We start from the raw sequence: 13,558 nt of genomic DNA on the forward strand, positions 1-13,558 counted from the left end.
GGTTGGAATTTCGGATCTTTGGAGGAGGGGTGTTCAATACTTACCAGCGCTTGTTGCGCTGGGATCTGCCGGCGATGATGTCCAGGGTGCTCCCGATGGTGTCCAGGATGCTCGGGCGATGTCCAGGGTTGTGATACGTTTATGACAAAAAAAGAGGGGTTCGGTACTTCGCCACGACGCTCCTACGTCCGTGGTATGGTTGAGAGTGTCCAGTTGAGAGTGCGTTTATTCTGTTCAAGTTTTTCTCTTATATACAGACATTGCCTTCTTATCTACCCCAGAAGGGCGTAGCATAAGAGAGAGAAAATTACAATTATTTATTCTAAGCCAGACGGGCGAACGAGGGATGATTATTAACACGCTCGCAGGCGTGTTATCTTTTCCTCTCCGTTTTATTACTTATTGTCCTAGCTCGGAGATAGGCTCCGTTTATAGCACCCATAGTGCTCTCTTTTTGGGATTTCTCCCGTCCTTCGGTATTTACGATCGGAGATAGGCTCTGATCGTAAACACATTACGTCGTTTTGCTTATTTTTGTTTTGTTCTCCTTCCCGGCGGGTTATCGCTGGCCGGAGGATTTTTATGATATTTAGGTTTTCAGCTAGCAATAATCGCACTTCGGAAAAACCTCATTAGTTACGATAAAGCCACTGCGCAAGCTATTCTGTGTATTTAGGATAGAGCGCGATCTAAGCATCCGCTCTATCGTTCTCGCCATGAATCACGCTCTAAAGGCATGATCCGTGCGGCGACAAGCATTGTTATGATGAAGTATTATGGTCGGGTGTCTGATCGCATATTCGGGTCGTTTTTCGGCTTTATTTACCTCCTGATTCGATCTTAACTGTTTCTTTAGCGCCATTTTTCCGTTTGGTTCGGAGTTTATTTTTTCTTATTTACTTGTGAATGTTCACGCTTCGAATTGGGGTAATAAATTCGTTTTTCGTTACTGCACCCAAACTAGCGGTGGCAGAAAACATTTCATCTTCGCAGAAAAAATGCTTTTTCGTGTACTGAAGGGCGAAATGAGCAAATAAAATCATCTGTTTCAAAAGCTTTAAAATTTCTGTGTGTATGGGAGGAGACATCCTGTTTTACACAACCACGCTATCCACATAGCTACTGGTGCTGTTGCATAAATGCGTGATAATATCACACTTCATTACAAAATGAAGCTGGAAAGTGTTTTCTAAGAGTAAAAAGGAGAGTATAAATGTGAACCTATACCCTTTTCGGTTTGGGCCATGTATGTGGCAAAGTATGCGTATATATATATATATATATATATATATATATATATATATATATATATATATATATATATATATATATATATATATATATATATATATATATATATATATATATATATATATATATATATATATATATATATATATATATATATATATATATATATATATATATATATATATATATATATATATATATATATATATATATATATATATATATATATATATATATATATATATATATATATATATATATATATATATATATATATATATATATATATATATATATATATATATATTATACAACTGATTTACCACTACAGTAAAACCTGTTTTTGTGCGATTTTTTTTGGTGTGGTTTAATGTTCTTGTGTGGTATTCGATGGTTTATATGCATTTCAGTGCGAAAAAAGCACATTTGCGTCTCAATTATCCACTTCTGAAATCATTCCCCTCCTCCCATCAAATGCTCTAAGTTTTTCTAAGTTTTTGCATGACATGATATCTAACAGCATCACGTTCCGGCATGCAACTAAAAGCACAAAACAGCCACGCGCAACCGAAGAGGCAAACTGTCCCATCGTAAAGCAGGGAAACAAAAGCAAATTGAACAGTGAACGGCGTGGATTTGAGTTATTTTCTTGGGAGAAACTTTTTTTATGCGGTCCTTATCTAACGCACAAAAAAAGCTTTTTTCGAAATGTGTACCGAACACTGTTTTTAAAGCTACTGGTGAAGTTTTGCACGATTTTTTTCATGCGATTTTTTTATGCGATCCCTATCCCCCTCATAAAAAAAGGTTTGCCTTTATTTGAGAGTCATGACATTTTCTGTTATTTTTAGGATTATTTAATGTAGTAAATGGGGATGACAAAACATGGAAATGTTTTGAGTGCAGTAATAATTCAATGCAAAGCGATGTATTTTCATTGCATTTTAAGATAAATTTAAAAACAAAATCGCATTTTAACAGTCAAGGGCGTTTAGTTCATTTGGCCCCCTGTTTCCCAAAAAAATCCCAACCCCAATTATTTTAGGTTCTTGGAAACCAAACATATCACAAATTCTTGACTAATTTTGACAGTTACAGTTATGATGTCTTGAAGTTCTGGTCACAGTACGTACAGCTCATGTCACTGGAAGTCAAACTTTGATACTACACACCCTAATCATTTACCCATGAATGACCCACATGGTATCACCAATCCAAATCAATGCCCTGAAGTTATTCTGCCGATCCTCCTATTTTACCATTTTTTTCTCCTGCATTTCAAATCTAAAAATAAGAATAACGCAAATCCCCAAATCGACCACATTATCGTTTCCTGTGCCCCGGGGAGGTGGTCGCTTCCGTACGTGTGATCATCCGAAAATAGGGAGCCTACCTTTTTCCCAATCCTAAACCAACATTTGGATTACACGTGTAAATCATAGCCTTCCGTCCAAAGCCCGCCGTATCTCCGATACACGAAACATATCCATTGAAGCTGTGATACGGGAATGAGACCAAAGAAGAAAAAAAAGCATTGCAAAAGGAAACATAAATACATCACGGTTCCCAGATTTCGCCACGCGCACACATATGTCGTGTCGCCACGGGAGATCATTAAAAACCGCTTTTTCAAGCGCCTCCCTTCCACTTCCCACCCGCACCGGGGTTCCCACACGACAAAAGCAGCAGCTTCGTGACAGTTCCTTCGTTCCTTCTGCTACCTTTGTGTGTTGTGTTGTCCGTCCAGAGGAGGAGAGATGCCCTGGAGCGATTATTTCCGGGACTTTTTTTTTATTTTCTCCCAAGGTTGCCAACAGAAACCGGTAATAGGGGATGGATCTCCTCGACGGGGACAACAGGGGGACGCCTTGTCTCGCCCAGTAGGTGGGGGATGATGGTGGTTGGTGGAGATTTAATCTTCAAATTCATAAATATTATCCTCGTTTTGGACGATCCCTAATAGGGCATAAATCTGAATTCATTCGTTTATTTTCTACATTTTTCGAGAACCTGGTGAAGAGCCGAATTGTTGTCTACCCTTTCATCGAGTTATCCTTTCCTACCTTATGAAGGAGAAGAAAAAAAAACCCGTTGGAACACGGAATGGATATTATAAATCTAATTTCGTGTTGTGAACCCTACTTTTCCATTTTTTTGCTGTTGTTCATCCTTTCTTCTTAATATTTATTTACTTGGGTGAATTCTGGGACGGGATGGGAAGAGCTTCTCCACGGTGACCACACCACAATCAGCCATCACCACTCTGCGACCATCAGCCGAGGACCCTTCCTTCGGGGGTTACTCCATTGATTTATGGTTTTTCTTTGACTTTTCTTTGTTTTGCCCTAAAAGCTGTGGAAAAGGCGAAGGTAAGAACATTGCTTGACAGAGTGTTTCTGTTGAAAAGCGACTCAGATAAATGTTTGTTTGGCCCGAAATCGTTGCGATTTTAAATAAGTTAACTTTAATTTGTATTAATCACAAAACACACCCCGTCCGGAATACGACCAATTAAACCCATTGCAAGCAATCAAAAATTGATCGTTTTAAATTTCTCCTCCGTCAACTATTTACGATCGGTTATAAAATTAAATAATATATACACTCATAATTTGCTGGAAAAACAAAAATAAATCCCCTCGCAGCCCACTCCATGAATTGGTCGTTTGTGCGGAAAAATCGACACCGCTTCGATTCGTCCATTTTCAAATTAGCGCCGGCAAAACGAAGCGATTTCCATTCATTTTTTATGCCGTTTGATACCCAACACTCGGCTGCCTTTATCCGACCAGCAGCAAATACAGAGGACTCGATCATTGGATTATGGAAGCGTGCGAGGCAAACATCAGAAAAAAAAACTGCTCCACTTCTCTCCCATTCACACAGTGCAAATAAAATAAAACAAAAATCCCCTTGAAAGCGAATGAAAATGTATTGACGAAGGACTGCCGATATTTTCAGCCGTTTGAATAATTCACACATTTTAATCAATTACAAATGTTGTCTTTCTTTCTTCACCTTGCTCTCTCTCTCTCTGCTAACAGCGAAACCCTCCCGCGTGGTCCACATCCGCAACATCCCGAACGAGTCCAGCGAGGTGGATGTGATGCACCTGGGTGTCCCCTTCGGTCGGGTGACCAACGTGCTCGTACTCAAGGGAAAGAACCAGGCCTTCCTGGAGATGGCCGACGAGACGGCGGCGACCAGTATGGTCACGATGTTCACCGCTACGCCACCGATCGTCCGCGGCCGGACAGTCTACGTGCAGTTCAGCAACCATCGGGAGCTGAAGACCGATCAGAACCACACAGCGACGGTGAGTTTGATGGAATTCGCGGTTCAGAGGACCGCGAATTTAATACACGCTATTTTTTCTTCTTGATTTCAGAACGCCTCTCTACAGACCCAGGATCTCACACAGTCGCCCACTGGCTCACCACTGCCCCTGTCGTTGGACCATGCCAACACTAACTCCAACTCCGGCACGACCGGCAGCGGGGGCAACGCCCAGGGTGGTCCCAACACCGTGCTGCGGGTTATCGTCGAGTCGCTGCTGTACCCGGTGTCGCTCGATATCCTCTACCAGATATTCCAGCGCTTCGGCAAGGTGCTCAAGATTGTCACCTTCACGAAGAACAACTCGTTCCAGGTGGGTTTTTGTAGAAATATTAGGCGTCAAGAAGCACCGAATCCGCTAATTGATGTTCTTTCCTATCAATCATCACTTTTATTATTCAATTCCAATAAATATAAAATGACATTAAATGAACCGTTGCCGGTCTTCTAAATTTATCTGGAATCTTTCACACTTTTACGGAGTATCCAGACATCCAGATTGTCCTTGGTCTAGTCCAGACTTTTTATGATTCGTCCAGATTTTTTTCAGATTTATTGCAAAAATATAAAAAATAACTCTTCTAGCTGGCTTTAACTTTCGTGAAAGTTGATGAGGTTTTAGCCATTACTCAATGTCATCTATTTAAATAAACCTAAGTCTTGTTCGTTGCAAAGCAGCAACTTTGATGAAATTCATGAGCGCCTGAAAATGATACCTCTGAGGCTGTCATATCCATTATATTTCAAACAAAAAATGAATTAAACAAACAGGCTCTTGCAAGATAAGCCTTCGAAATTGCAAGCTCAAGATTCAGCATTCAGCACTACTTGTTCAAATGGTACTAGATGTTTTTAAACAAAATGTTTCAACGGTATGATTAATATACCGTCAAATATTAAAAATCATTGAATAATTGAACAATCGAAACATTCAAAATGTATATTTCATAAATACCCAGACATATCCAAAGTTTTTTTAACCCGCATCTCGACTTAACTAAAAAAACACTTGGCAATCCTGCCTCAAACATCAAAATTGTCGTAGTGATGTTCTGCAAACCATAATTTGGCACCGGCATTCGGTCAATACCAAATTGAAGTTTTTGCTCAACCATCGATGTTTACCTGGGTATGTTATGCCAGAGAAACGATTTGAAAAAAATTATTCAACTGCAAAGCAGCTTTTGTACAACACATGACGAACTACCAAAATGAGCAAAAACGTGTGTTTAAGCTCATGTTCGACTGCTTGGCTGTAATGCCAAGGTGTTTTGAGGTGTTCTAACGGAGCAAATGGTTTGATGGAGATCCATCGATGCAAAGGTCGTATGTTTGAATCTGGGTCATTTTAATTTTTTTTTTCAAAGGTTCATCAGAAACTGAACTAGTTTTATCTAGTAGCTGTAAAAGACTCTAACAAGCGTCTGTCAAGGTGCTAAAAACTAATTCTATTTATAGAAATTTGGTAGAAGAAAATAATGCAGTCAGACAGATATTCTTCGTTATCTCAGTCTAAGTATACCTATTAAAATCAGAATATGGTCAAATAGACGTTTCCACCATGCCTTGGAGTTGAATAAACAATTACTGATTGACTTTAAACTGCATTTAACGAACAATATTGGCTATAGCTAAATAATTTCTTCTAATTTGCTTGAACAAGGCTTGAATAGAGAATTTAATGACAATTAATTCAGGCATTATTAAGCATAGAGCTGTATAAAACCATCATAAAAATGTCCCACTGATGGGGAATTGTTAGTTGAGTTGTCTGTATTTGACAGAACGAAGATTAAAAACTATTGAGCAAAGTCAATTTCGGGACTGAAAATCAAAAGAGTTTGTTTTACCTGGCGAAAAGGTTGCTGAAGAATATCATCTCTGAATTTTGAAATATTTATACTTTGTTCATTTTTAATGAGCAATTTCAAACTTTGTCTCTTTGATTTAATCTCTTCAAATTAACAAATGAAAAGAAAAGAAAATCTCATAATTTGAAACATGAGGACTGCAGCTGCTGTTCTACGCATAGATGTCCCATGTTACTATCTGACAAATTTCACTTTTCTTCAAAAAACTATGTTCTTATGCCTAATCTTCTGGAAAAACACAAGGTTATTGTTTGTTCCCAGCATTTAGAAAAACAGCATCAAGTTCACTTGTCCCATGTTGATGTTCTAGGCATAAATGTCCCAGCATGAATTTTTAAACATATAATCAGTTTTGATTGATTCAAGCGAGGGGAACTTCTAACATTTCATTAGGCATTAGTTTACTGCTTATAAAAATTGCTAAACTGAAATGCTTAAAGCTTCTGGTAGACAAATATTCCAGAAAACTTTGATTGCGTTTTTCTCAGTTGCTGATTTCGGAACATGGGACAACTATGCGTAGAACGGCAGTGCAGTAATAAAATGGAGCTAAAATGTGATAAGTTTTCGTCGGAATATTGAGGCACATATTATTGATTCGAAACTCAAATGAGCTTCAATAAAATTTGGGCAAAGTTCATATTTGTTTTGATCTAATAGACAACTAATTTGTTTTGTTAATATACGAGCAAATTTTGATCTTGAATTGTTTGATTTCTCCTATTATTTAACTACAAAGTTTGTCCACCTCTAGCTTTGAAAAAGACCAATTTGACGATCAATCAATGGTGGGTCCTGTGATTGAACTCACTCACATTGAACTCACCGCTTAGTGAGCGGACGTGTTCGTATCCATTTGACTATGAAGACCCTCTTATGAACAATATATTGAACAAGCTTTTTGTCGCGTATAATCCGCACCGCGGATCATCCGCTCGCGGATAATAGGGGTTCCACTGTATGTAGAAATTTGTATTTCATTTGTATGACAGCCTCCCCTTAGAACGGGGAGAGAAGTGTCGAATCATAGAGAGGGGAGAGAAGTGTCGAATCACCTATCACTCTAATTTGGATGAAGACAAACTCACAAAATATGAGGTGTAATGAGGAGTAATAGTAGCCATGTGGATAGCATGGTCTTATAAAACAGCCTTGCATTCCAGCCGACATTGGTTCGATACCCGATGACATCGTTCAGCCTTTTTTTGGTTCAGTCTGAGAGGAAGAGATGGCTTTTATTTGTTAATTTTACCCTTCAGCACACGAAAAGGTATTTCTTGAAATTAAATGGTGATATGTTTTCTGCCAACGCTAGTTTGGGTGTAGTTAAAATCAATGACACTAATTAGAAGAGTGCATTGAAAAATATGTTGTCGATGTTTTTGAACGGTTTTATTTAGCTTGCCCTGTAACATGTTAGTAACATGTTTGTCTGTAGCGCTGAGCCACATTAATAGAAATTTGGCACCCTTTCTGTTGACCGATTGATCTGAAATTTGGAACACACCTTTATCTCTGTAGTCATTATAAAACTGAATATTTCATGATCTTGAAAATCCAAGATGGCGGCCGCTACAAAATGGCGGATCACATATTTTCTCAAAACCTCATCAATACGGGTTTTCCTGAATCCCATCAATATTGGTATCAAATGAAAGGGCTTAACTAGTAGAACACGGTTATTTCTGAAAAATTCAAATCCAAGATGGCTTCCACTACAAAATGGCGGACTACATATTTTCTCAAAACTCCATTAATATGGGTATCAAATCATAGAGCTTCACTAGTAGAACACAGTTACTTATGAAAAATGCAAATCCAAGATGGCTGCCAGTACAAAATGGCGGACTACATTAACTACTATTTTAGTCTTATCAATGCCCTAGACTAATGAAGAAGAGATGTGATAACTGCTAACTACTACTTGCCTAGTAATTTCCTAGCTTTTAGTACATTATTATGTTTAATAACAATGAATCCGTTTAACTTAAAATGTTTTTTTTTTACTTATTTTATTAGCGCTAACTTTGATCCAATATTCTTAAAGTTTGCTAGGTTTATAGGATTTTTTTCAAGGTCTTCAATATGTGAGAAAATTCTAATCGATAAAAATTGAAATACTGTATTACCGTCGTAACAACCAGAAATGATCCGTACTCTAATGCACTATCTCTCTCTTTTTGGGTTGCAGGCGCTGATCCAGTATCCGGACGCGGCGACAGCTCAGCACGCCAAGCAGACCCTGGACGGGCAGAACATCTACAACGGGTGCTGTACGCTGCGCATCGACAACAGCAAGCTGACCTCGTTGAACGTCAAGTACAACAATGACAAGTCCCGGGACTACACGAACCCCACGCTGCCGTCGGGCGAACCGGGCAGCGATGTGATCGCCAGCGCCGGCGGACTCGTGTCGGCCGGTGATCTCCTGCTGCTGGCGGCCGGTCAGCGTCCCCAGCTGACCCGGGATCGACTAGGTGAGTCCAGAGAGAGCTGTTCCAAGCTTGCCGTGCTCGGTGTTGTAACGTTGTTGTCGAAAGCCGGGACAATTACCGTGTAATAGTCAAATTAGACAAATCTCCCTATTTTCTAGTGAATGGCTTAGCGACCCCCGGTGTGCTTCCACCGTTCGGTCTAGGTCTCGGAACGCCAGCCCTCGCGAGCGCATACGGTGGCGCCCTGCCGAATCTCGGAGCGTTCGCGCTTGCCTCCAACGGTGCCCTAGGGACACCCAATCCGGCCGTACTGCGAGGACTCTCCAACGTGCTGCTCGTCTCCAATCTCAATGAGGAGGTAAATATGAAGCGTTCCCACCTTTTTTTTTTCTTATTAGACTATCTCTCGCTCTGTATCCGACTACTCTGGAGCTCAGTTTGTTTTATTCACTGGCATCATATTTTCACATTCAGTTTTTTTAGTTGTCAACGTTTTCGTTCGCTATCTCTTTCTGTCCGATATAACACGCTCTTCCGATTAATCCCTTTGTTTCCTATACCGTTGACTGAATTCGTTACGTTTTGTCTTCTGTGTGTGTTTTTTTCTTCGTCCCACCCATCTTTTTTTTTCTCTCTCATAATGTGTTGATGTGATCATACTCCTCGAGTTCGCTTTGTTCCCTCCAGTACTCTTTGTACCATCCATCCAATCCTAGCAGCCTAGGATTTTTACTGCTTTACGGGGCGGAAGAAATGGCGCGGGTGGCATATTTGTGTTACAAGTCACTCGAGGGCCTCTCTGTCGCATTTCTAGTCTGATCTATCCTCTCGGACTTTTCATCCTGTATATTTTTTATGCTGTCGTTCATTCAGTGTCAGTGTCTCCTATTTCACCTGTGATGTGATGGGCGCTCGCACACAAACGGGGAGGATAGACGATAGCTAGCAATTTGCTTTTCTGTCCCTTAATTTTCCATCTGGGATTCTGTAACCTTTTTTTTTTTGTCGTACGCCACTGCTGCTGCTGCTGTTGACTGAGTTTTCCTTAATTACTGACTGAATGAAGGTTTTTCTGTCGTTCATTTGCTCCGAATCAACATAGTTTAAAGCTGGCTCTCCGGCAAATGGATTTCGAAACGCAGCATTTTTCTTTTGGAAAACACATAAAATCAATCCACTTTATCTGCACTCTCCAGTCGATGGGAGAGCGAAAACCACTTTATTTTTACGACCACTCTTTAGCAACTCGAAACGGTGCAGGAGAAAGTTTTTTCCCGCATTTAATTTTCCCTTTCGGAGGAGTCGAAGGAAAGCCGCGCGCGTCCAGTGTTAAAATTGCGAAGAATACTTTGTGCATAATAATAATCAAAATGATTGCTTTTTCGTCCTACTGGCGGCTCCTTGCTCCCCTCCGAACACAGGGTACACCACATTTCACATTTTCTTTTTATTATTTCTTAATATTTCTCTGAGTCGGCCCTGCTGCTGCTGCTTCGCCTCCGACTCCGCCACAAACTTTTGTAATTCACCAAACTCCATTTCGCCGCCGCCGCTAGGATTGGTTGGTTGCCTTTCATCTTTCAGGCGGAGGATATGTTGAGTAGAAGGACGAGGAGCAGCAGACCCAGATGGACAATTTTTCTCGCCCATCGAGAAAATTTTTCCGTAACCCGCGTCGGGGAGAAGCGTGAGGGCTGGCTGTGCGCGCGGAGTCGTTTATGTAAATCGTCCGAATTCCACACTCAAAGAAAAAAAGCGACAGATAATTTATGCTGTAATAACAAACCGCGCACAGTTCGCCAATAGAGAGGGGAATGTTCGCAAGTTTAAGAAATTTTTTATGTGAGATGTGGCGCAACAGGGCACTCTCCACGCTGTTCTGGTCGAAGCTAGGGGTGAAATATTGGATCAAATTGTTAGCAAATTGACTTTTTTGTGCTGATAATTCTAGTTTTCATTTTTTTCGTATTTTCTACCAGTTGCCGAAATCTGGTATAAACACTTGGAGTCGCTGTTCTGGTCGAAATTGGGGGTGAAATGTTGGATAAAATGGTTAGCGAATTGACTTTTTGTGCTGATAATTCTAGTTTTACATTTTTTTCGTATTTTCTACCAGTTGCCGAAATTTGGTACAAATACTTGGAGTTGCTGTTCTTGTCGAATCCAGCGCTGAAATATTGAATCAAATTGGAATTTGACTTTTTTTTTGCTGATAATTCGAGTTTTGCAATTTTTTTCGAATTATACCAGTTGGCGAAATCTGGTATAAACACTTGCAAATTTGACGCTGAACATCTTTCTAATCTGTTGCTCCCGCGCTCGAGCGGAAAAGTTTCTAGTATAAACACTTGGAGTCGCTGTTCTGGTCGAATTCTAGTTTTGAAATTTTTTTTCGAATTCTACCAGTTGGCGAAATCTGGTACAAACACTTGGAGTCGCTATTCTGGTCTGGGTGAAATATTGGATCAAATTGTTAGCGAATTAACTTTTTTGTGGTCATAATTCGAGTTTTGCCTTTTTTTCGAATTATACCAGTTGGCGAAATCTGGTATAAACACATGGAATTGATCATTCAGGGAACATCCTTGCAAAAAATCACGATGTGAATCCGTTCCCGTGTCGCGGACCATGTTGAACATCTTTCCAATCTGTTGCTCTCGCGCTCGAGCGGAAAACTTTGCCTCCCCCCACTTCTCTTCTGCCAACAGAAGCCAACAGTCAAACCCTCCTAGCCCAGTTCCCACAGTCTGTTGTGCTTGCTTTAAATTCACACACTTGTCGGGTGATTTATCCTTCCACATTTTTTTTCGGTCGCCGTTGATTCTCGCTTGAGAAAACGAACGCCGTGCCGAACTTGTGCAGTTCCGGCGGCAATCAACCCGGCAGTGTGTGTGTGTATGTATACTCTTTCGGAAGAGAAAAGAAGCAGCTTCCGGCGCGCTGTCTTCTCTCGATAGTTATAAGGAGAAAAGCGAGCAAATTGCAACAACTCGTTATTTGCTCTTCGTTATCGGGACGAAACCCGGAGTGAAAACGATGGTTGTCTGTAGGTTAAGAAGGCTCTCTATCGTTTCTTTTTGTTATTTTTTGGCGGGCGGTGACGAAGATAAACTTGTTTGTAAAGTGATTTAAATTCGGTTTCGGGCGCTATTTGTTCCGTCGCCTCAAACGACTTTTGAAGTTTTCCAATGGTGTGGGAACTTTACGGGAGGATACTGTGTATTTTGCTATCCTTTTTTTGACGGCATGGCCAAGCAAGGTGAGCGCGACGAGAGCAGAAGGGGAAATGTGCGAGCAATGGCTGGGAGTAAAATGGCGTGAAATTGATTGGATTGATTTCTGGTTGACGTGACACTGGCGAACGGAAAAAGCAAAACGTGAGCGCTATCACTCTCAAGATTACTTCTCACGGTTGAAGTTGATCGGAAAATCCAACCTAATTTTCGCCCTCCTCACCGCGCGGAACGAGTGACAGATAACAGCGTGGAAAACGGCGGGGGGAAAGACTCCATAACGACAAAAAACGCGCAAGGGCAAATTTGCCTAGTGAGGAAGAGGGAGTGCCGGGGGAAAAGTAATTTACATGACATCAAAGGCGAAAAATATCTTGATCGTGCTGTTATTTTGGATCACCTTCGCTCGTTTTGTTTACCATTATCATTACGGAAATGTTTTTCTACTTTGGACTGGACGCACGCATTTCCATGCGACAGTTTTGCGTTGGCTATTTATTTTCCCGCGCTCAAGCTGTACTCGAGTGATAAAGCTCATTATCCAAATTAAACTGCAATGATGCTGTGAACGATAACACAGCCGCGAATAACAACGGAGATGGGTTTTCGGCAATTTTTTACGAATTATACCAGTTTTTATACCAGAAGAAAATGTGATTGAAAATTTATACCAGTTAGAAATTTTCAGTTTTTTGAACCAATAAAATTTCCCGCACTGCTTCCGCATCTCGTGAAGCGGAAAGAGTGACATCATCTACAACAATCTCGCGGTAAATCTGCTTACAGTCACGCCCTTTCAATTGTTCAAATCGTCCGAATCATGGTGTGCACTTCATCCCTCTATTGCTTAGCAAAATTGTACCCTGCCAGATGGAAAATTCTCTGCTCCATCACCATCATTCATAGCAATGACATCGGCAACAACAACAGCAGCAGCAACAGAAACCCGCCAAAAGCAAAACACGTTCGCCTCATCTCATTATCATTTATTTTTATTATTTTTTGAAACCGTTTTTCACCCTCTCCTCCCCCCATTGTGCTGTTTCTCTCCCGCTGCTAAACTCTATTTAAAGACACGGTGGCGCAACCCTTTTTAAATAGCTCCCGCTCCCCCGTCGCGTCTCTGAGGGGGTGGTGGGTTTTACTTTCGCTCACTTAAAAATTCATTTAAATTTATACAAGTATACATTCACCCTTTCCTGTGTTGCCTCTCGTATGCTGGAGCTTTACAATGTCAGCCTCCCGAGCTCTCTGGTGTTTCGCGAAAGGATGCAATCCTTTTCGTTGTTTATCGATTACAGCGTGAACCTAGACTTCCCATTTCCGTTAGATTTTATTTCTATAGCTCTGTTGTTACTAATTTTTCACTTTGTCCTCTGTTTCGTTTTGTAGTTCGGGGATAGAAAATATAGTTGGTTGAATTTTTGTGGGA

The 13,558-nt window shown here is 40.6% G+C and overlaps 1 protein-coding gene and 1 pseudogene across 13 annotated transcripts in view; one reads left to right on the plus strand and one right to left on the minus strand.

Annotated features, from left to right (window-relative positions):
- LOC129775128 (polypyrimidine tract-binding protein 2) overlaps positions 1-13,558 on the plus strand; it is a 658,886-nt gene that overhangs the window by 587,587 nt on the left and 57,741 nt on the right. For 11 of the 13 annotated variants that reach the window (XM_055779479.1, XM_055779504.1, XM_055779496.1 and 8 more), the window contains 4 exons: positions 4,296-4,567; positions 4,640-4,900; positions 8,650-8,935; positions 9,022-9,251. In XM_055779479.1, the coding sequence (XP_055635454.1) occupies positions 4,296-4,567; positions 4,640-4,900; positions 8,650-8,935; positions 9,022-9,251 (1,049 nt within the window). The remainder of the gene's footprint in view (positions 1-4,295; positions 4,568-4,639; positions 4,901-8,649; positions 8,936-9,021; positions 9,252-13,558) is intronic. The other 2 variants (XM_055779430.1, XM_055779440.1) reach the window with 2 other exon arrangements.
- On the minus strand, positions 531-662 carry LOC129763731 (U4 spliceosomal RNA; annotated as a pseudogene).

Source organism: Toxorhynchites rutilus, chromosome 1 (genome assembly GCF_029784135.1).
Source record: "Toxorhynchites rutilus septentrionalis strain SRP chromosome 1, ASM2978413v1, whole genome shotgun sequence".
NCBI lineage: Eukaryota > Metazoa > Arthropoda > Insecta > Diptera > Culicidae > Toxorhynchites > Toxorhynchites rutilus.